General features: G+C 40.3%; 1 protein-coding gene across 1 annotated transcript in view; it reads left to right on the plus strand.

The window, feature by feature from the left end:
• Nucleotides 1-22,953, plus strand: part of RHEB (Ras homolog, mTORC1 binding) — a 43,053-nt gene that overhangs the window by 10,478 nt on the left and 9,622 nt on the right. The window contains exons 2-4 of the mRNA XM_082046930.1: nt 8,704-8,775; nt 15,597-15,664; nt 19,090-19,172. Coding sequence (XP_081903056.1) covers nt 8,704-8,775; nt 15,597-15,664; nt 19,090-19,172 — 223 coding nt within the window. The remainder of the gene's footprint in view (nt 1-8,703; nt 8,776-15,596; nt 15,665-19,089; nt 19,173-22,953) is intronic.

Here is a 22,953-nt window from a genome sequence, read left to right on the forward strand (position 1 = left end):
AGTTGACCATGTCCTGCTCCACTGTTAGGAATGAGAGTCAGCACTAATGTTTGTCATTATCCCTAAAAAATATCTTTTTCTGGTTCGTACTAAGAGACATCAGTGTTGTCAGGGTGGTACCACAGTTCCTGATGCTTCATGCAGCTTTGCAACCTTCCACCAGTGCAGGTCCCAGCAGGTGAGCAGTGCCATGTGCCGCTGTTGGATGCCTGTAGCCGCACGCTTTCCGCGAATGTCAGGGTTTGGCTGCCGCATGCTTCGCTGGCATTTGTTGACATTGGGTTCGTTAGACTTTGGACCATCAGTGGAGACACGAAGAACGTCTTACATTGACATAGTCACACATAGTACTGCTGTAGGCTGAAGCTGCCCTTTGTTGCTAAGATCTTCTAGTTATTATGCAGCTCTATATAAATATATTTAGTAGCTTGTAAAAGTAGCCTGCCTTTGTTGGGACAAATCAGTAGTATCTTCAGGTTTTGCTGCAGGTTGGTGAAGAGCTCTGTGGACCTCCCCTCAGAGTAAGGATGAAATTTCTTAGCTATAGTTGCTGGACATGTGTCACATTGTTTTCTTGTGTGATGTTACCAAGAGAGGAGGGGATATTACCATTACTATCTTGTCAGGATTTCATCAGATACTTCTGTCGTCCTTCAACAAGGAGTAGAGAAATAAATCTCCTAATATTGTTCTTGCAATTCCAAGAAGACCCTTGAGGCGCTGTATTGTATGCATTTCAATAGTACTGCCGAGAGGGTCCATTCCTCACCATTTCAGCTGCATTTCCAACAGTTTACTTGGTGTTACGATACACTCGCAGTCAAGCTCCTAGACTTGTGTTTTTCAAATGACACCAGAAAAATTCACTGATCTTTTCAAAGATTTACCCTGCTGCTTAGTGGTGGTAAGTAACGATGAGGTATGTTGGCTTCAGTGAACACTGTGGTTCCAGTCCTCAAAAAGTTCCTTAGGAAAGAAGATCTTTAGGGAAGACCTGTGTTTTGGTGAAACAGCACTGATCCGTTGAAAGACTTAAGGTCTTCTGTCTTGGTAAGGGTTCTGTGCTATTAAAGCTTTCTCTGTTATTGGTGTAGATCGGGTGGACAAAAAATGTGAGACTTGCAGTGGAAGGAAGAAAAGAGTATATCTGGTTTTCTAATAGAAATGTGAAGTTTAAAATCTTAATTCGTACCCGAACGCTGCTTTACCAGATGGTCTGTAGTAGCGTGTAACTTAATGTGACTGGTGCTGCCAACTTCAGCCAGTTGTGTGGAAATGAAAAAAAAAAAAGGAAAATGGTGGCTGCAAACTCCTCTTAAACCTTCACAGCTTCTTTATCCCCCGTGGTGTGCATAGAGTGGAGTTCTTCGGCTTCTGCCATTAAATTCAACTGAAGGTGCGGTTACGGCAGCGTCTGTGCAGCGGGTGGAGAGCTGGTGCTGGGAAGTGCAGTTGGAAAGATCTGCTTCTCGAAGAAGTGCTAAAACCTGCTAGTCCTGATGTTTATTGGCTTGCAGAAAGGTGATTGAAGTTGTAAACCCCAGTGATCTTTAGCGCCAGGGAGGAATGGACTGCAAGTTGGGAGTTCGTTCCCCTGTGTTGAAACTAAAATCTTGAAGATGGAAAAGGGGAATGCATGGAATGCATTAAAGCAAGAGATGCACATTTTTATTTCTAATAACATAACATTTAAAAATGGATTTAATGACAAAACAATGACAGTTTCTAAAAGTATTGTATGTACCTGATGATCCAAGGAAAGGTCAGGTTCATTCAGACACCTAATTAGCTGCTTGATGTGTGTGCATGGGGAGAGAGGACTTGGCTTCCACGCAGCAGTACAAGTTGAGTTTTGCCTCTTCAGGGGAAAATCAGTACAAAGTTCAGGCTCTTTCCCTCTAAGTGTGTCATAAACTGAAACATTAAGCTTAAACTGATGCTTAAGATCAGACTCTAATAAGGTTCCCTTTAGAAATGCAGTGTATCAAGTTGTACTGCCTTAGTTTAGGAATAGACTTGCTAATTAGGCTAGCAGCACATGCCCAATAAGTGGAATTGCGTTTGAATTTCTGCCACCACCTGAAATATTTTAGGCATGGGGCTGTGGGGAGGGAGGTGGGAAGGTGCCGCAGGGATGCCCAGTTTCTGCAAGAAGTCTGAAGAGAATACAGTGGGTGGTATTTATCTGAGCAAATACTGGTTGATTGTATTGGATGTAGATGTCTGAATTTCCTTTGTAGTCAGGAGAGCCCAGGATGCAGTTCCTCTGACTTGTTTAAAGTATCTTGAATGCAGCCACCTATGCATGTATACCATGGCCAGGTGAGATGTGTGCCACAGAAGTTTTCTGGGTATTTTAGGTTTTGTAAGAGCTCTTCCATCTTTGAAACTGATAGTAAACACATGGAATTAAAATTGGTTTACCTCATTAAAAGGGAAATATCAGGCAAACTGTGGCACTTTGCATTTCTGCCAGCAAGGGTAGCAGTCAAAGGTAACTGGACTGTGCACTGAAATAACTAGAACATTCCTTCTGACAATCCTTTGCTGTGGTTGCTGACTTAAATGGAGACAAAGTGGACACTTGAAAGTGACAACTAAGCTGTTGCAGCAAAACAGAGAAATTTTTCTGTACGTATTTGCCTGGACACCTAATATGTTGTGACAAAGTGCAAGTGAACATTGAGGGGTGAGCACTGCAGCAGGATGGAGCAATCTTGCTGTTACATACGAGGGAATAAAGCACTTGCTCTCTGCTGTTCTTACAGAAAAGATGATCGAAATAGCATTATTAGGACTCTTGGGTTGTGTTTTGAAGGCTCATTGTAGCCAACCTGCAAACACACTTGTGAGTTTGACTAACTGCTTTGAAATCTGACGAAAATCAGGGAAGTCATCTGACTTCCTTCCGAAATGACAGCCTCTCAGATTTCGTCCGGCTTGTGGAGGAATACCTTTGATAAACCTCAAGAAGATTGGGCAATGCATGTGTCCTTTTCTTGCTGCAGGCTGTGTTCTTGGTGTTACACACTGTCATGTGAACCTTCTTTTTAACAACAGGAGTGGTTCTTGCTACAGTTCCTTTCTTTAGACTGTCACATATATTTCCCTACATCCTAATGTGAAGATAGATCAGGAGAAGACTGGGAACAATTGTAGCAATGGGATAGAGTGCCATAGAAATTGAAGAGCTTGTGTTGTCCTGAAATGCTGATCTGCTCTTTAGTTGGTCATGAATGTCTCATCTGTTCTTGAGGTCCCTCACTACTTTACCAAAAGGTGTCTCACTGAGGTCCTCAGACTTTGGCTCTTACAGGGTTGTAAGGGCAGATGCTTTAGTCTGTCATTTGGAAAGCTCAGTCAGCACTTTGAGAGACTAATGCCACCACTCTTTGGTTGCAGACTGAGCATGAGTATCATACGAGCAAGTGCAGCAATTGAGCTCTGTGTCAGTGAAAGTTTTCTCTGTTAAGCATTAAAAAGAAAAAAAAAAATTAATCCTGGTATCACAACGTTGATGTCACAAGGAAATCACTACAAAATAGGTAAAACTGTGTCTGTGTAGATGTTTGTAAGTGATAATTCCTTATGATTAAAAGTCTATTAGTAGATTTAAGTTTCATCTGAGTAAAACACAAGCTGCAAATTGTATCACTGTCTCCAGAGATTTAAAAACAGAATTCTTTATTGGCCCAGATGTATCGTTTTGATAGTCATTAGAATGATTCACTGAGCTACATAGCAATGGTCAGCAAAATAGCAACTATAGTACATAGCCATAATTAGTACCTGGGGGAAAAATCTTAATTAACCGTGGAAAGTTGCTAATGATGAAGCCTGAGATGCATGATGAGCTAGTGATGAGTTCTGAGATCATCTGCTATCTTGTGAAAAGATTTTTGTCAAAGACTGATGCTGTAATTCCATTTGCTACCCAGTTAAAACACTTCCGTCTCCTCCAAGCAGTGATTCTGTCCCATTCTGTGCTCTGAGGGCGAATAGATAATCTCCACTGTGGAAATGCTAGTGTCTCTGTTTTGTGCATCTTGGTATTCTGAATTAAAGTTGATAATGATCCCAACATTCCAGTTAAATTGAGTGTAACTTTTAGTCTGAAAACTTCATATCTGAAGCATAGTAAGTTGAGCATAGCTGTGTGTGAGATATTGAAAGCTGGGTATGCATTAAGTCTTCTTTAATTTACTATGGCTGGCAGCATTTCACCGTGTAATTTCTTGAACCTTTTGTGACAAAACCTAAGCTACATTGTTCTGTAAGTAACATCTGTGTAGAGACTAGCTTAGTTAAGATGCTAGGCTTGTTGTTGGAGTGGATTAGTTCCAGCCAGCTGTTGTTTAATGATTAATCGAAGTACATAAGCAGGCATTACAAGGGGAAAAGATGGGTTAAAGAAACTGTGCATCTAAAATTCTAACAGAATGGAGAATTGCAGCTCTTCAGTAGTTGTTGTTCTTGACCCTGTCAAACTGTTTACTGATTGCTTGTGCAGATGATTTCGAGCATTGAGAAATTCTTCCTGTTGAGATAAACTGCCCGCCGGTGCCAGTGGCCGTCACGGCAGAGATGCCACGTTAGCGGCAGCTGCAGAGCCGGGCTTGCACAATGGCTCGCTTGTGGAGCTGGTGTTGGACCCGCTTGCTGGCCGCTTGCGTAATTTCTGCCTCCTGAGCTTGGGGGAAGTTGCTGTGGAGGAGAATTTCATCTGGGCTTTCCCTCTGCCTGGAGACTGAAAGATGTGGGGGGTTGCCAGGCAGGTGGTAGGTACGGAAGAGACGATGTGGCCTCTTTGGGGGGACACCCGTTCTTTATGAACCCACCCGTGCTCGGTTACTCATGTTCTTGGTAAACTGCCTAGTGTTGTAAAACTTGAATTTTTAAGGCTAGATTAAATACCACAGCTCTTGTCAAGGCAAAACAATTGCCAAATTGAGTTTTTACTCATCCTTTGCTTCTTGGACAATTGCAATGGCATTTGAAACTGATGTGCTGTGACTGTACTAGTCAGTGTTTATGGGACATTCAGCTTTACGTAGCGAGTGTTCTCTTGTATGAACAGAAATATGACAGCTTTATTTTTTGAAATGGCTTTCTGTCTCAAAACCTGTTCCGTTTCTGTTTTGACAGTGCAAAACTCTTTTCTTTACCACTCCCACATCATATCATAAATAACAAATTGTGTATGCAAATACTCTGGATAGTTCTAGACAACTTCAGTTGAGCTTTGGCCACCTGAGACTTGTATTCTAAACCCTTGTAAAACACATTCCTCCCAGCGCTTACCTTCTGTCTTGTTCCTCCAGGGAGTGGGAGAGTCAGCAAGCTTGGAGCATTTTGCTTACAACTCCTCTGCCACAGAGAGTAGTATCTGGTGCTTTGAGTTACCATAGCAAGTACAGCTGGAGGATTAATCTTGTTGCCCTGCCCCAGTGTTGCCCTTATGTGATTCATTTAGTTATTCCTAATAATTTTAAACTCTCTGGTTCTAAACAGAGTCAAAAGGTTAAACCATCATCTTCTCCAGTAAGATTTTGCAAGTGCTTTTTCATCTTAAAATCACAGGTATCTGTCAATTTAGTGAACCACTTCCAGCAGACTTTGCCTTGCTTTTGCTCGTGACACTTCTCCTTTTGGTCTCAACAAATGCTTATTTTACTAAAACTTGAGGACAGTGGAGACGCTAAAATTACCAGCATGGAGGATGCTACAAGGAAAAGCTTAGCAAACTAAAAACCGTTCGGTGTCTGTTCTGAATGAGAACATACTAGAGCTGAGCCTTTTTTTTGAGGTGTGCACTCTTGAGTAATCAATTAATCAAGTCTTTGCTGCTGGAATCAGGCTCTTGTCCTTTTAGGCTGAAGTGTGCTGATGGTGCCTGCACATCGTGGCCGTGGCACCCTCCTCCCTGCGCTGCTCCGAGATGGAGTTAGTACGGTAGTAAATGCAGCTGGGTGCAGTTCTTGGGCCCTGCTTCGTGGATGTCATGTTTCTGTTGTAAATGCAAATGTTGCCTGATCTTTCTGGGGAAAGAGGAGGTAGAACTCAATTGTGAACTTCATGTTCCTCTCTGTGAGTGTAGGTCAGAGGCCTGGAATCGAACCTGTGGGACAAAGTTCAAGCCAAGCTGTTTACAGGGTCCTATGGGAGACAAGGCATGGAGGTGTTAATGGCTTGGGTTTAAAATTTCTTATGTCCCCTTTGGAAGCCTTGGTTTAGCGTGCTTGTCCTGAGGGGGTAGGTGACTGAATCCAAGGCTGGAGAGCTTCCCATGGCTTATCTAGGACAGCCAGTGACCTCTGCTGAGCACAAACACATTCTTACTGGAATGCTCCTCACAAAGCTTGGAGGAATTTGGGAAGAGTGTGTTGAAATACTGGTTTGATCTGTTTCTGTTTCCTCCTCTTTCACTGTTAGGAGGAAAGCAGTAATTAATACAGCTGGGTGCTAAATGCAGCATTTTCTGTTGGCTCCAATTCTTTCTAGTATTCAGTTTCCAGATTTAACACAGACGGTAGCAGTCAAGTCTTTCAGTTAGTTTATGATATTTCTTAGGAGGAAAAACATTCAGTGATGATCTGTGCTTAACCTAGCTCCTCTTATCTTGAATATGTAAGAGCCTAATATAGGAAGAGTTAACTGGCTTAAAGTTGAGTGCTTAATGTGCTGGTATTGGCAAAGAATCTGGAAGCGTGAACTTGGGCAGCAACGTCATAAGGTTATAGCTGAAGAAGAAATAGGTTGAAAGTTTATTTGTTCTCTAGGTGGTGTCCAAAATAAACAGTTTCAGAAAGCTGTGAAGATGTGTAGTCTCAGTTCTAAGTCTGTCCTTATTAGGATGATTTTAGATGTTCACGATTGCTTCCTGCCCCACCCTTTCTGGAGCAGTGGTTTGAAGTACAATTTTCTCTGTAAACTCATGCACAGTGAGTGTTACCTGTAGTTGCACTGTTACATGTATCAGAAAAAGGTAACTAAGAACTTAATTTGAGAAAAGACCCCTCTTAAAAGGTGATGTGCTGGGGTTTTTCGCATTATATCGTGAATAAACTGGCATGGTTGATAAGAGACAGCAAAGGGATAAGCATGGCAGAGCTGGGCAGTGATGTTAAAATTAAGTGGTGAGTTGGTGAAGGTTATGGCTTTTGGAAAATTCCAAAATGGTGATACTTGTACAAGATTTTTATCCTTCCTCCTGGACAAGTCACTGCTGGAAGTGTTGCAGTTAATGAAGGAATTGACTGCACATGTAATCACAAATATTAATCCAAATTTTCCTTGCATCATGTTCATCTCTGTACATTGTCTGACTTGCAATTTTTTTTAGAATGTCTAACAAAATTACTTGTTAAGCATACTGATAATAATAATAAAAGGTCAAATGTCAACAGGTCAAGAGCCTTGTATGATAAAGCAAGAATGGAGAGGTTGGAAGTGGAAGACTGTTTTTTAATATCTTCTGAAGGAATGCTTAGGAAATAACTTTTTCTACAGCAAAGTATAAACATAGCATAGTCTAAGCACTGCAAATGGGCACTCTTTATCCAAAGCAATTAATTATTGAAAACAGTTTTACTACAAACTAGTTCATCTACAACATCGATTACTTTTGATGTCATTGAAAGGCTTCTGCTGAGTAGGATGGTCTTATGTCTAAATTTTAACTTCAGGTTGTATTTTGTTTGTGCTTCTTGCCAACGAGAAAATTATAAAGCAGCATGAAGAATATGCTTATGTCCGAAAGCAGCTAATGCACTTGGCAATCTTTGTAAGAGTATATTTGTTCAGTAAACGTAATGTAATAAGATCTAGTGGATTCCCAAATGTAGAAGATGTGCTGTAATGGAAATTGTGTTAAGACCTTCAGTAATGCTTTGAAAAGTCTTCAGCTGCAGAGCTTTAAAGGTGCTTTTTATGGTCAATGTATGTGATTCCTTTGTACCATCTTGTAAAATCTTCCAAGACTAAATTACTTTTCATTTTCTCAATCTGCTACTAAGTGCAACATTTTGCATTGCTCTTTATTGGAAGGTGTACCATCAGATCATCATAGCTGAAACTGGGCACGTTGTCTGTAAAAGTAGCATTCAGATTGCTTTCAAAAAAAATAATCCAATGATGCCTCTTCAGTCAATATGCTTAAAAGTCATATGACATTAACAGGGTTAATAAAGAGGAGAGTATATTGATCTGAGGAATTTTGAGATCATGTTTTTGTTGTGGGAGACATGTCCAGTCTCCTAGTCAAACCCGATTTGGCTAATTCCGTCCAAGTTCCTAGTTTTCTGTTCAATGACTGAAAATTATTTCTAGTTTTCCATGCTTCTCAACAGAAAAACCTTCCAAGTATAACAGTTTGTTAAATTTAGTTTGATGAGGATTGGACACTGCAACTTTTAGAATTGTTTTAAACCGGAGGAGACACTTGAATTATGCTGTCTTAAAACAAAAGCAGAACACGTGCTGAGTAGCTCTTGCACTACTTTTTATATGTTCAGGAGACACAGTTACTAGGAATAGGCGCTTTAATTTAAAAATAGGTCAGTTGTCATGCGTAGATATTTCAGTGAACCATACAAAGCTCATGTTGGCTCTTATACAAACATTAGTGTATCTGCTAGTAAGTGTGAAGTGGTAACAGCCTGAAGACTTGTTTTCAACACAAATCATCTTTTCCTTGCTTTACAGGAAAATCTTCACTGACGATTCAGTTTGTGGAAGGACAGTTTGTTGATTCATATGATCCAACCATAGAGAACAGTAAGTAACTGACAAGCTGTTCTTCTGTACCTAACTAACTTTTATCAGAAGCCATTGTGGTTGTACGTACTACTCATGTGGGTGTTTACGTATTAACAGTTAGTTAATCAACTTTAATGTTAAGTTTTATTAACCTTTTAAACAATGTTTACCAAGCTTATGGTATTGCAGTGTGGAAATCACTGTGTATTTCTCCAAACAGCTAAACTCTTAACCCTAAATGAAGGAAAAGCTAATCAGTCTGGCTAAAATACACCTCCTTCTTGTGTTATGTGTGTTGTTGGACATCTGCTTCCCCTAATATGGTTAGGGCCTTTCAAATTGAGTACCTATATGAAAATGTGCCACTATATACAATTATTGCAAAGTCTCAAATGTCTCATGTGATCAGTATATCCGGGTGAACACAAAGCCAGCAACACCAGCCAGGAGCAAATGACATGTAGACATGCTGGTTTTTTTTAATTTCTCATTTCCAGCTGCTTGCTAAGAAGCCTGGTACACAATCAGCTTGCTGCAAATACTGCGTAACTGACTTCTCAAGTCCCTTTTTTTCTCTTAGCAGTTTTTTTAACATTAGTGCCTTTGTGAATAGTGGGTAAGTAAGGATACTAAAATTGCTGCCAAGAGCAGCAAGTCACTTGAGAGGTGAGTTACCCTCTATTCCTTATAATCCCTCCACCTCTTACAGAGCTAGCAGTGGTCATAAAGTGCTTGAGGAACTGTGGTGCTAGGCTGGGTAACTCAATCGTATTCGCTCACTTTAATCATGTGGCAAATAAAACTTTGATTTCATGATTGTAGCCCTGGAGATCTTGTATTGTAATGACTTGTGAAATGCAGCGGTAGCACATTTTTACTGTTTTGAACCTGTGCAGTAGGATGTTAAGACTTTGTGATACTCTGGAAGTTTGTGTGAAGTAATCAGCCTAACGAGGTTTCTTTTGGATGTATATGGTAATAATTATGAAACGGTGCTGTCAAGATATTCTACTCAGGATTATTTCTTAAAAGTGAAATTCAAATGCTGCTTTTTGAAGAAGTTCTATGTTTTCTTTAGCGAGTTAGGATGGATAATTTACCCCTTGACCTGAACAACCTGTCTTTATATTATACACACAGATGTCATTAATATTTACACTTCCCAACATCCCTTTTTACTTTGTTAGAATTATAAATAAGATTTGTTTTGAATTAAAGCTGCTAACAAAATATTGGGGTTTAAGCTTCTGCATTCAAAATTTTAATATCAATTGGCACAGGTTATTTTTCACTGTGCTACGTAAATGCAAATTATTTAAAGTAATCTTTTAAAAAGTTTCATGCAAGTATATGGGAATGAATAAAACTTGTGGGACGTGGGATCAACATCTCTGCAAAATACTGAATCTGTATCTTGGTTTGGGATTTTGACACCTTGGTACAGGTTGGCTTGTTTTCATCCTTTACAAGCTCTTGTTGTCCACAGAAACCCTTTGTCTGTAACTGTAGTTGTATATCTCACACTGGCAGCATTTCTTAACTACTTGAAAATACACTCTGGATGAATTATGTGTTTATTTGGCTCCTGTAGTTTGTGCTGCTTGCTTGATCTGAACTCTAAACGTTGATCAAGTCATGACCATGCAAACTTTGGATGGGGGCATCTTGAAAAGGCTTAACTTTTCACTTGATTTCTTACTTGTTCAGAAAACAAACGGCATTATTCATCTGGTGAAAACCTTGTGATCTGTGGCATGGCTGGATGAATTTACTTTCTGAAAGGTAGAAAACTGAAGGGCCCTTCTTCCATCAGAACACATTGCTGGGAAGTAGGGATTGAAAACATAAAAGATGTACATCGAGATTCAAGACAGCGGAAAGTCTGTCCCATCCTTAAGGCCTGATAAAGAAGATGTTCTAAAAATGCTTCTGTGAAGAATGGAAGAGATAACACTTCCAAATTTACCACTAAAATATAAAATATATTACAGACAGGTGTCTTTTTTAGAAGAAAAACATATAAAACTAGTTTTAATGGGATTAGTATAAAAATCATTATTTTGATTTAAGTTCTTAATCTTTTCAAAGTGTTTTTCTGAATATAAATCTTTGATCAGTCTTTTGATGCTCCCAGCTCTATGTTTCTGATCTCATGCAGGGTCATAAGACACAAAGTACATGATCAACTCTCTTACTCTTTTCGTAGCTTGCCATTTCAAATCTGGTTGACAATGCTGGCAAAAGGGGTTGAGAAGTCCATGTTCTTATCCTAGGGGCGGTGTTGGAGAATGTTACATTTTTCCAGTGCTTTAAAGCAGGTTATAAAACCTTTTCTGTTTTGTCTGGTGATTGGGTCTACTTCAGTGTCACAAAACTTGGAAATGAAAAAAACACAGGCTAAAGAATAGTCTGGCCTATGTGATTTCTCTTTTGTCTCTGGAAAACTGTTACTGATAACTTATTACAGTATTTCTACCAGCACTGATGAAAGGGTAGAAGGTTGCAGTACTGCTGGTAGCTTAATGTTTATAGTTTTTGTCTTCAAATAATAAAACTTGCACAAAAAAATTGAGTCTAAATTGTATTGAAGACAAGCTATAGTTAAGCTCTGAAAGGAACAAGTCCCATAGAATATAAGCCTTGAATGGCAGGAATAAGATTTAATATTCTAGTAGTTTCATTTTGCCAGTATAAAAAATTTTTGCCTTCTTCAGAAGTCGTAAAGGGAAAATAAGCTGTCTCAGATTTCACTTAGTATTGCTTAAAGTTGACATTACTTCACTGCAGCATTTTCCTTTGCTTATTTTACATTAGAACCAGAAAAGTTAGTTTATTTAAGTTACCAAGCATGTTGAATTAAGGTATTGCTACTAAACTCATGTATCAGGAAGAGTAACTTGTAGCATTTTGTGGCAGCAGCAGAGGTGAGAATTAATTGCTCAGCAAAACAGATTTTTCGCTTTCTGAATGTCCCAAGAGGAGTGACACCTCGATGGGTGGCTGTCTGAGACAGGCAGGTGGAGGAACTAGTGGAATGATCACTTGTGGGCGTGTTGGAAGGAGAGGGAAGATCCTTGTGGAGCAGGAGCGTGTGCCCAGGGCAGTGGTGGAGTCACCATCCCTGGAGGGGTTTAAAAGATGGTTAGACGAGGTTCTTAGGAGCGTGGCTTAGTGCGAGAGTTAGGTTAATAGTTGGACTCAATGATCTTGAGGGTCTCTTCCAACTGAATAATTCTATGCTTCTGTGAAGGTGTCTGTGTGGACACTGAGCTCGATTGGACTATGAAGGCAGATTAGCTAAGACCAGAACAATTTAAAACTCAAACATTTCACTGGAATAAATCTAGAATCTTAATTTAGAACTCCAAGCAAATAGGTCAGAAGGATTAGTTAAGGAAGATGTGCAGGTGACTCCAGCCACCCCTGTCTTTGCAGGGATGTCTTTGCTTATTAATTCAGTGATTTTTGTGTGTTGCAGGAAAGCTGACTTGACTGCCCAAGTCTCAAACATGTTTCTTCCAGCTCCTCTGAGCCCTGTCTGGCTGCTTTCCCTTGCAGTTCCGGAGAGGCTGCAAGCACTGTGCTGCAGCTCTGTCTTCTCCCCTGAACAGGCTCAGTAGCTCCCTAAGGGAAGGAACGGTCTTTCCCCAAGGGCTTCCTACCTCCATCCCATTGGGGTTTTTAAATGCGCCTGTGAGTTAGAAGCTGATTAGAAAGGGGAAAGGAGCTGGAGGAAGCCTTGTAGTCGTGGAGGAGATACTTGTATAGGTTTAGATGGGTCTGCTTGAAGTATCTCTAAGGTTCAGCTCTTCCGTGCACGTCATGGCAGCTGCCCCGGAAGGGTGAAATACGCTGCTTCCCAGGAGCTGCTGCTGAGCAGCCTTCTCAAGGGGCGGAAATGAGGCTTCTGGGAAAAATAAACACAGCTCTGTTGCATTACACATCCCAGTGTTGTAAAAGATGTCCTGACATCAGGCATCGACTTTGCAATGAGGACAAGTGGAATGGGATGCGGAAGGTAGTAATTGAGGAAACCTTACAAGATGGTTGTATTGAGCTCTATGGGACGAATGTTACACCACTCTTGTACCTTTACTCAGTAGCACTGTTGATCTAAAAGCCTGCATTCTTAGCCTGGTAGTATTTTTTTTTTAATCATAATGGCTTCTTTTCACAGCAGCTGTCATTTGAGTTGCATGTGCAAATAATTTAATTCATGTTAGTCTAACTGGAATTTACTCAGATCTGAGCTGTAGCAGCATTTAGGGCTGTGTTCTCCATGTAATTTTCCCAGAACTTTCTCTGAGGCCAAAGTGGCTTTAGTTTCTTTGCAATGCAGCAGCCGACTGCTGCACCCTCAACTATAGGCTTTTATCTGTTAGGTGCTGTGCTGTTCACTGCAGCACCAAATCCTGCAATTTTCAGCAATGCATTAGAACTAAGAACAGTTGTAGGTGAAGGTAAGGATTGCAGCTTTCTTCCTATAGCCACACTTCGGTTGTGTCACAAACTGTAAGCATGTCCTGTTCTGAGATCTGTGTGCCTCATGGAGCTAAAACTGGCTGTACCCATGGCCTTACCCCACAGCCCTGCTTCAGCTCATGAGCTGTGTTTTGCAGATGCTCAAATTATAGCTAGGACTGCGGAGATTGTCCAGCTCTGCTGAAATCTGTCCTTGGCACGCCGAGCAGAACCACACCGTGCCGTGATCGTATTATCGGTTGTTTGTCTTGCTCCTGGCCGCAGCAGAAGGCGACGTGTCCCAGCATGGGAGGTGATGGAATTGGAAGTGAAGACTTCTTCTGGATCAAGGGGACTTGTGGATCGCTAATCACATTTAATACAGCTGCAGCTTTTCCCAAGATGAAATTCTTATCAGGAATATTTTTAAAAAGCTTCAGCAAAGAGATGGGTGTCATTAACTACGACTGCATCAAAGCAGAGTTGTGTTCACAGTTGGCTGTTTGAGCGCTACAAGCCTCTGCACTGAACTATCAGTTCTCCTCACCCAGTCTGTGGTGACTCCTCCAGTTTCCCTTCCCCTGGCTCTGTCACGCTCCGCTTCCACTGCCGATGGTGATGTCTCTGCTCTATTCTCGGCTTCTAGAATAGTCTGAAAAAGCTGCCATCTGTCTCTTTTTAAATATTAACTTCGTGAGGCTCTTGAAGCTACTGTGATTGCAGAGTGCTTTCATGTGTATGTGAAGTGTCAAGAGACTAGAGACTTACTTTTAATATTGCTGTTAATGCAGTACCTCTCCAAATGAGTCCATTTTCCCTCTGGCTTGCAGCGATGGTATTGCATATAGCAATGCTGCACGTTAACATCTGTTCAAACAAACGGTTGCTTCTGTCCCCATCACAGTGTTCAGCCAAGGTAAAAAGCTGTTGTGGATTCTTGCTTCATAATCCTAAAACTTTATGCAGCAATAACAACAGCATCCAGCTGGTGATTTGAGAGCAGCTCACGAGTGTTAAAGCAGCTTTCTTGGGGACAGACAGGTTATGGTAGGAGCTCTCTGAGGCTCCATTTCAAATTGCATTTGTCTGTGTTGTAAAGGAAACTATGTTTTACTCTGTTTGTTTAGACACTCTGCATTACTTTGCCTTTGCTGTTTGAATTGCTCCTTTTTTTTTTTTCTTTAAAGAGTGCTTTGATTGACTAGGTGGGTTGAAACCTCCAGTTTCAGATATTTCAGCCCACTTACTTAAGATAATACTTGCATTGTGGAGGCTTAACAGGGCAATGAGCATTGTCAGGGAGGAGGAAAGTTGGTGAACTTTAGCTCCTACGAGACCCCATACAAAACCCAGAGGGCGTAGGCAGGAGACTGTACAGCAGGGTCGAGAACATTCAACTCTGCAGCTTTGGGAAGCTGTTGGACAATTCAAAGTATGATGAACAGGTCACTGCAGTGTTTGCTGTTTCCCTGCTCATCAGTGCAATGAAAGATGCCACTTCTTAAGACTCTTATTGTTTGGGAAAACCACCACAACCAAAAGACAACACAGACTTAACTCATTATGTCAGTACTGTCCAGTGATTGTGTCTTGAGCCAAAGTGAAGCCAGGTTTGTGTGCTCTGGTTAGTACATGAAGTGCTGGGTAGTACATTATTCCTACAAAGGCTGTGACACTGTTTGCTTTTGCAGTTGCATAACACAAACACTGAGTAAGATTCCTCAGCTCACGGTGTGTTGGCATTTCATGAATCTGAGGGAGAGAAGCAATTTTCATCGTGTTCAGGGACTGAATGTCCTTCCTGACTGAGGACTAGATAGGCTGGGAGCAACTGTGAGCTTTTAGCTAAACTCTCATTATGTAGGTCTAGTATATTTGTAAGTTAGGCTGTGTGTGGTTCAGGCCCTGAAGAATTTTCTTTCTTTTTTTTAATCCAGATCACTCATGCTATTTACATTTAGGAAACTGATTTTGCTGAACTCCTTGGAAAGTAAGGAAGATATCCTATAATAAGTTCAAAATTAGCTTTGATGCTAATTGTATTTAAGTGTCTTGTGTTACCACAAGTTACAGTTGCCTGGAAGTCTCTCAGAAACACATGTAAAAACTTTTTACTCTCTGAAGTAAGTAGAGAAGAAAATGCTGAATCCAATGTGAGAATCTTCCAAAATGTGAAATTTTAAAGTAAATTTCTGAGTTTCATTATCTTAAGTACGCTTGTTTGAAGTACAGCCACCTGATCTAGCCTTGTACTGATACTTCAAGCCTAAAACTACAGTTCTTTTTTTGTAGTGCCTTGGCTGATGATGCCGTAGATGAATGAGTTCTGATGCCTTTCTTGGGTGTAGTTCTGACATGTTATTTCTTGTTTCTTGTAGCATTTACAAAACTGATCACAGTAAATGGCCAAGAATATCATCTTCAGCTGGTTGACACTGCTGGCCAAGTAAGTTCTCTTTCTTTCTTTGAATCTTTATTCAGGCAACAGGTATTCATACTGCTGCAGAGCTAAGTCAGTACCAACCATGTGTTCAGATGTGAAGGTTAACTTAAACGATTCTGCCTTTTTGTTTAGTCACCAAAGAGTTTCTGCAGTGTTTATTTAAAGGCTTTGTTGATTTGGTTTTTTGTTTGGTTGTTGTTTTTTTCTTTTCTCCTGTCTGAAGGTATGTGTAAAAAAAAAAAAAAAAAAAAGTGAAGGAGGAACTGCCTTCACTCTGATGTACCAAAAGTTCATAAGCAGCTTGCCTGATATTTAGACTAAACTAGCAATCTTGCTTTCGGTGGAAAATGTTCCTTCAGTAGGCCATGGAGAAGTTTTTCATTAAATTTTCTTAATTGTGTGCTCCAGCTAAACCACCATGACTTGTGAAACAGTCATGGGCAGTAGGCAGAAGTGCATATAGGTAGTACTTACCAGGCTACCAGTAAACTGCTGCAGTTTGTTTACATTTTTAAGTAAGTGATGATTTACATGTACTTCTGAGCCTTCATGTAATGATGGGGAGCGCAGGAGGAGATGAGGAACACGTGTCCTGTAGCTTGGTCAGTAGCTTCCTGAGGTAGAGGTATTCATTACATAGCGCTGCTTGGCTGAACTTGCACGTTCCATGCAGTTTTTGAAAGACTAAATTAGGGAAGGAAAACAGCACAAGGACTGTTAAACCCCTTATGTTTATCTTAAACTTTTTATTGCTTACCTTCTGTGAATTCTGATATTATTGCCTTTGGGTTTTTCCAAACTATGAGTAGCTTTAAACAATGTTAGTGTTGTAATTACATGCTGCCACTACTTAAGACTGAAGAACTCTTGCTCATACCTGGAAGACTATTCAGAAGGTTGTAACCTTCCAGGTATGTTTGATCACTTTCTTTGAAGAGAACTACATGACTTAAGAGCAACCATGCTGCATTTATATGGTTTCAGCTTGTGGTGGTAATCAGCAACGCTACATCCACTAGTAATGAGTCAGAGGTGTCTGACGGGATTAAAAACACAATAGTGGCCACTCATGCTGGCGCAAGATTTTGATGGGGACTATTCTGCAGAGCAGAGTAGGGTTGAGGGGGGCAGGCTGTGTGGTGTGAGCAGCAGAGCAAGCTCCACGGGTTTCACTTTGTGCCAGTATGTGTGCTTGCCTTAGATCTCAAATTGTAGCATGGGGATAAAACTGTCTCTTTGAGAAAGAAATGGCCTCTGAGAAGGCAGTGTCACTTCACCAGTGACATACCTGATAGAATCATAGAACATTTTGGGTTGGAAGGGACGTCCAAAGCTCATCCAGTGCCACCCCTGCCATGAGCAGGGACATCTTCACCAGCTCAGGTTGCTCAGAGCCCCGTCCAGCCTGGCCTGGGATGTCTCCAGGGATGGGGCATCTACCACCTCTCTGGGCAACCTGGGACGGTGTCTCACCATCCTCATTATAAAAAATTTCTTCCTCATGTCTGTCCTGAATCTCTTCTCCTTTAGTTTAAAACCATCACCCCTTCTCCTGTTGCAACAGCCCCTTCTAAAAAGTATGTCCCCCTCAATTGCTGAGGTTTATTTTCAGGGTTGATTTACTTTTGTACAGTATTATAAAACAAAAATAAGTTATTTCCCAGCCTGTGGTCATTTTCAGATATGATTCTTCCTTTGAATGACTTGAACTTTGAGTTCTGGCTCCCAGGTTAGAGTGGAAAATTGATGTTGGGTTATGGAAGGTGTGGCTTGAACACATTTCCTTCTCAAGTTTGTCTTTCTTAGTGATCCATAGGGAGTCCTCATGTGTATGCAGCATAGCAAGGGTTATATTGTAGGTTTGTTATGTACTTGAAAACTTGGCTATGACTTGAAAAGTTATAGCTACATTGTTTTATCACTTGGCAAAGTTCTTAATGTGACCCACAAGTTCCAGGAAGTGTAGCAGCTTTTCTTCCTTCTCCTAACAAGCTAAAAATGAAGTAATGAATTAGAAACAGTTGAGGTTATGGCAGTTATTTTTCTTGGTACTTCTGTCCCGTGCCTTTTTACCTTTCATGGTTATCTGTTCAGATTTGCGTAGTTCAGTTAAACTCGAATCTCGGTACAGGATCACAGGAGAGGAACACAAAAGGGAGTCTTGCCCAACGCTGAATTCCAGCTGGGGCAATCCTCAGAAATTCTGGGTAAAGCCGAACAACTACAGAGTTGCACTTTCACCTGTTTTACACGCAGACTGGCTTGGATCCCTGCAGTGTTGACTTTGGGATTACGCAGCCAAATGAAATGGCAGTTTGGCATTTCGCTGAGGATGGGGGGGCTGCCCTCAGTGTGTAGCAATAAAGGCAAATAAGGGCACCTCTTGTCAAGTGCTGTTCTTTCAAACTTTTTTGGCTGAATCTGTGAAGTTGATTTATAAAGGGTTTTTCCTCATTTGCCAGCTAAGTAAATTTGATTCCTTTTGGCTGTCTGGATTTAAGCTGTGTGACTGCACCGTTCCATCTGTTCAGTCATGACAATATACAGAGAGGTTATGTGATCCTAAGCTAAAATTAACATCTCAAGAAGCGCAAGTTTAAAAATTGTAGAACTTGTACATTAGGAAGTGTGACTCTTGTCATAATGTGAATGTTTCCTGGAAACATGTATCAGAACAATTGAGATTTTTAACATGGAATTCATAGCATTTGTGTTGCATTTCCTGCAATATTTCAGTCTGTCTAATTTCCTTATTTGGTCAATTCCTTTTCTACAGGGGTAATGAATACAATTACTAAGTTTCTGTGAGGATTTTTTTTAGCAAAATGCTTGTCGTATAATGAAAACTTCGAGGTGTAATAAAGCAGCTAATAACTATTTTTCTTGTGTCTCCAGTTGGTAAGCGTTAGTTAGTTAGTAAGCCACACTTAGGTGCTTTGAAACGGATCCCTTAGGTACTTTAGATGCGACCAGTGCCACCTGAAATTATGAATTACTAGATCCCGTCGAAATGAGGAATTTGCAATGTAACGCTAGCAAGATAAGAGGCGCACCAGCGAGATAAGAGGCATAATAGCTAATTAGTGGTAGGACAGAATAGATGTTTTGTACCAATACAAACTGATAATTAAGCAGGATAAAAGGATTTGGAATAGCTTTAGCTGATCAGTAGTCTTAGAGGGAGTAAACAAAAAAAGCTGTAGATTAACCTTCTAGCGTACACAGACTGCCTTAGCTTTCTCTTAGTTTGGTGGAGATTCCACATCTGGCATCATGATGAAAAAACTTAATTCTGAAACTACTACTCATATAAGATGGTCCTGCACCTCATGTCCTGAAGTGTGACCAACTTACTGCTGGTCATCTCCTAGCATCAAGTTCTGAACTGTGGCAGTAAGTAATTTTAAATGCAATTATTCCTTCTACAGGATGAATACTCCATATTTCCTCAGACGTACTCCATAGACATCAATGGCTACATTCTTGTTTATTCAGTCACGTCAATAAAAAGGTAATAAAATCTGTTGTGTTCTTCTGGTTCAGATATTAACCAGATATATCCTGAGTTCAGCTCCTGCCTCTGCTATATTTTGTTTGCATGTGTTTAATTCATAATCTATCTTTCCCTTAGAAGTATAATGAAAATTAATGGTTTTTTAGGAATTTCACCTCAGATCCAAATGTCACAGACACTTTGCAGACTAATATGCAAGGTACCATGTAAGAAATGAGCCAGGGCTGAACTGTGTTGTTTTGAGGTCTAAGTACAGAGAACAATTCCAGGAGTAAGTAGAGTTCATTGCTCTAGCATCAGACACAAAGGCAGGCTTAAATATGAACATAAAGGGCCCTGTACATTTATGTGAAGTACCTGATTAGTTGCTAGATCGGTCCCTCAGCCTTGTAGCTCATTATAGTACTGAATTTTTTTGACTTCTTGTCTTGGATTGTTCTGGTTAACCAGCAGAAATTTTGATATACATATCAATGTATGACTTTTGGCCTGTAGACTCACTCTTGTCACTCTGCAGCAAATAAGATTATTTGAAAAATTTCCCAGAGTATTTAGTCCTTGCTGTTAGCTGTTCTGACATGAGGGCAGAGTCCATCATAGCTGAAGTCTTGCCAGATTCATCTCTGCCTTTGTAAGGCTTGGTCATCTTCTATTTTGTCTCTTCCCCTTGTCTTCTTGCTTTGTTTAAATACTGTTCGTTCTTGAATAGAGTGTAATTTTCTAATATTGTACAGCATCTTTGTTATGATAGCCAAAATAATCCTATTTTCCTTCATTTTAGAGTAAAATTTTTAAGATCTTAGACCTTTCATGGTCATCAAGTAGCAGTGGATGCTGCCCTTCTACTTGCAAGGAAGCTCATCCGCGTTTTAGGAATGCTGGAGTGTTCCATGTCTTTTCCCCTGAATCAGACAAAACTGGTCTCAAACTCATCTCAAAAAAGCCCTCATCTCAAGTGCTTTTTAGACCATCATAAAATACAAGTAAAACAACTTGCTGTTGACTCTTCAACACTTCTCAAAGAAAGGATGGTCTGGTTATGAACTTTAATTGCTTGCAAGGTCCTTCATATTGAACAGATTTTCACAGTCCTTTATTCTTGGTTTTCATTTTTAGTTCTGAAGTAGTGAAGGGCGAGCACGTGTTGGCACTGAGTAACTTGTACAAAATAGGAGTTAGTATTCTCAGCCTTAAGTAGACAATCCCTCACTCGTAAAGTGAATAGAAAAATGTTCATTGATAAGTGCTCCTGTGAGGACAAAAATGTCTTTGAGTAAAATCAGTGGAGATCGCTTGGAGGCTTCTGCAGCTTGTGCTGTTCCTGGCTTGGCAGCTAAAGGACACGGCCCATGTTCTTTTTCAACTACTCCAGTTGTTGCTTCATGATTTTTTGAGCTTAGCAGCCCAGATAAAGAAATGAAGTCTGTTTTCTGTGGTAGCATTCAATCAGTTAAAATAGAAAATAAGTTCTGATGAAAATACTAACAGAACAAGGTATGTTAAAACTGTAGGTAGGGTAGTATTTTCATCGGTATTTTAGTCTTGATCTGTTTATTGCAAGTTTTTTTTCTTTCTTCCTTTAAATTTCCAAGTATCAGTGAACCTGTCGTGTTCAATTCCTTATGTTCAAGACAGCGTCAGGCAATAGGAAAGATCTTCCCCAATACTCTGGTAGTTTAGATGACTTGCCCAGGTAATCAAGTCACACTCACTGTCTGTCTTGACTTCTGTCTAAGCGTGTATATTGATCTGAGTATTGATCCAGCAGGAGTGAGAGCTTTGACAGCAAACTTAATAGAAATGCCTTTTCAAAATTATCTTCCCCGCTAACCTCCAGTGGGAAGTTTAAATGGGCCTTGAGTCAAAGCTGGCACTCTGCATTTTTCATATTCTCGGGCTCTCAGCAGCAAGATTACTGGAAGGCTTTTGCTCCAGTTCAGCTTAATTAAACTCCAATTTTGTATTTTGCTAGGTTCTCCTTGAATTTATATAACACGTCTATCTGACAGATAGCATTTTTTTATTGTTGTGTTTCACACATTGAGCTATTTGCTGTAACTCTATTTGAAAGGACCTATTGCGGTCTCCAGTTGTTTTCCTGTTTCATGGCTTGATGTGATGATGCCCTTTTTGGATTGGTCAGTATATTTCTTAAAGCCTGCCTCTGTTCCTTCTACCGGTATTAATTTGGCAAGCTTTCTTGAACATTACATTGATCTAGTTGAGCCAGTTCCATTTGTGGCAGTTCTTAGCAGCTTGTTTCTGTGTCAGAATTGTTTGAGTTTAAATAGCACTTCTCTTTTGCTTTCCACCTTGATCTCTTAACAAAAATCAGCTCTTTAGTCTTTTTACTAAAAATGGAGCTCGTGAACTGTAGTGGATAAGCAGTTACACAGGACTGGGCAATGAAGAGCCCGATTGAGCAAGGACTTTGCTGCCCTGTGTGCTGGAACCTCAGGTGAGGGCTCTCAGGGTGCTGCACCATGGCATGGCTTTTTCTGGCTGTGCTGGGAACAACCGGCCTGACAGTGGAAAGGAAACACCGATCGTATTGTGTTAGTTTTTGGTAATTTTATTCCACTTTCAGTTTGCAAGGTCACCTAGTTCTGTTTGCAGCAGTGCCTCTCAACTTTGTCACGACCAACCTCCACTTTTAAATAATTGCAAGGATGAAAGTCTTAAGACAAGTTCTGAAGACCAGAATCTCACTTACACCTTTTCAACATAAACTCTTTGTAGCCTTAAAGTCTTTTCATTGATCTCACATTTTTGCATAATCTGTAGTACCGTATTTGAGTTAGTAAATTCTGCCAGACTAAGTCACACTTCTGTTTGCAAGTAACTCATTTTCTTGATAGGCTATACTAACACTATTAGCTGAACATGGAAAGGCATTGTGTTCTACTCAGTCTCAAAAATTATTGCTGGTCAGACAACTTGACCTAGTTGACAGAAAATAGTTTTAAAATATGGTGGCATTTATTGTTGCAGAAGTGAGAGGCTTTAATGAATAGTGTTTTTAGGGACTAGTTCTTTGGGAGCTCTTAGTTGGAAGGCTGTCTGAGCACTGCTCTATTTTTAAGAGTTTCAACTCTAATTGAAATGCAGTGCAAGTCTGTAGCTAATAACCTGGGAAGCTGGCAAAGTTTTGGTCACTTTTTCTATCATACAGTTGCGTGTATCATCCATGAACCTGTGCCTCTCTTAATTCAAACAAATCTGAAGTGTGCAATTCATGTACCAGTATTTGGTACATACTGTAATTAGAGGAGCACAACATCCGTTCTGCAACCCCATTTATAGCTTGTTCTCAAAGGTACTAAATGTCAAATACAGTGGATTTTGTTAGTGAGGTTTTTGACTTCATGATATTTCACAGTGCTGTTTCTTATCTCTTGTCATCCAAACTTACATTATGTGGTAGGTGAACAGATGACAACTATGTCAATAACCACTGTCTCTGTACCATCTTGTAGATCAATATAATCAGAATTCAGGCTTCTTTTGGCTTTCACGTAAAGAAGAAGAATTAAATATGAGCTAAGTGTTCTTAAAGAATGTATTCCTTCAAGATGGAGTGTGTTTAAATTAAAAATACATTTTCTTTGAAACTGCTTTAATTGGACACGCTCATCTAGAGTTGTTGGAATGTAGCAGTTAATATCTGACGGCAAATACAAGCTGGATGGGAGGCGGGAGGAGCTTTTAGTGATGCTCTGTGAGATGCATCAGTCCTGGGTAACGTTATTTATTTCTGCAAGTATCATAACTGGGGAGG

The sequence above is a fragment of the Streptopelia decaocto genome (assembly GCF_964273445.1).
Source record: "Streptopelia decaocto genome assembly, chromosome: 2".
Lineage (NCBI taxonomy): Eukaryota > Metazoa > Chordata > Aves > Columbiformes > Columbidae > Streptopelia > Streptopelia decaocto.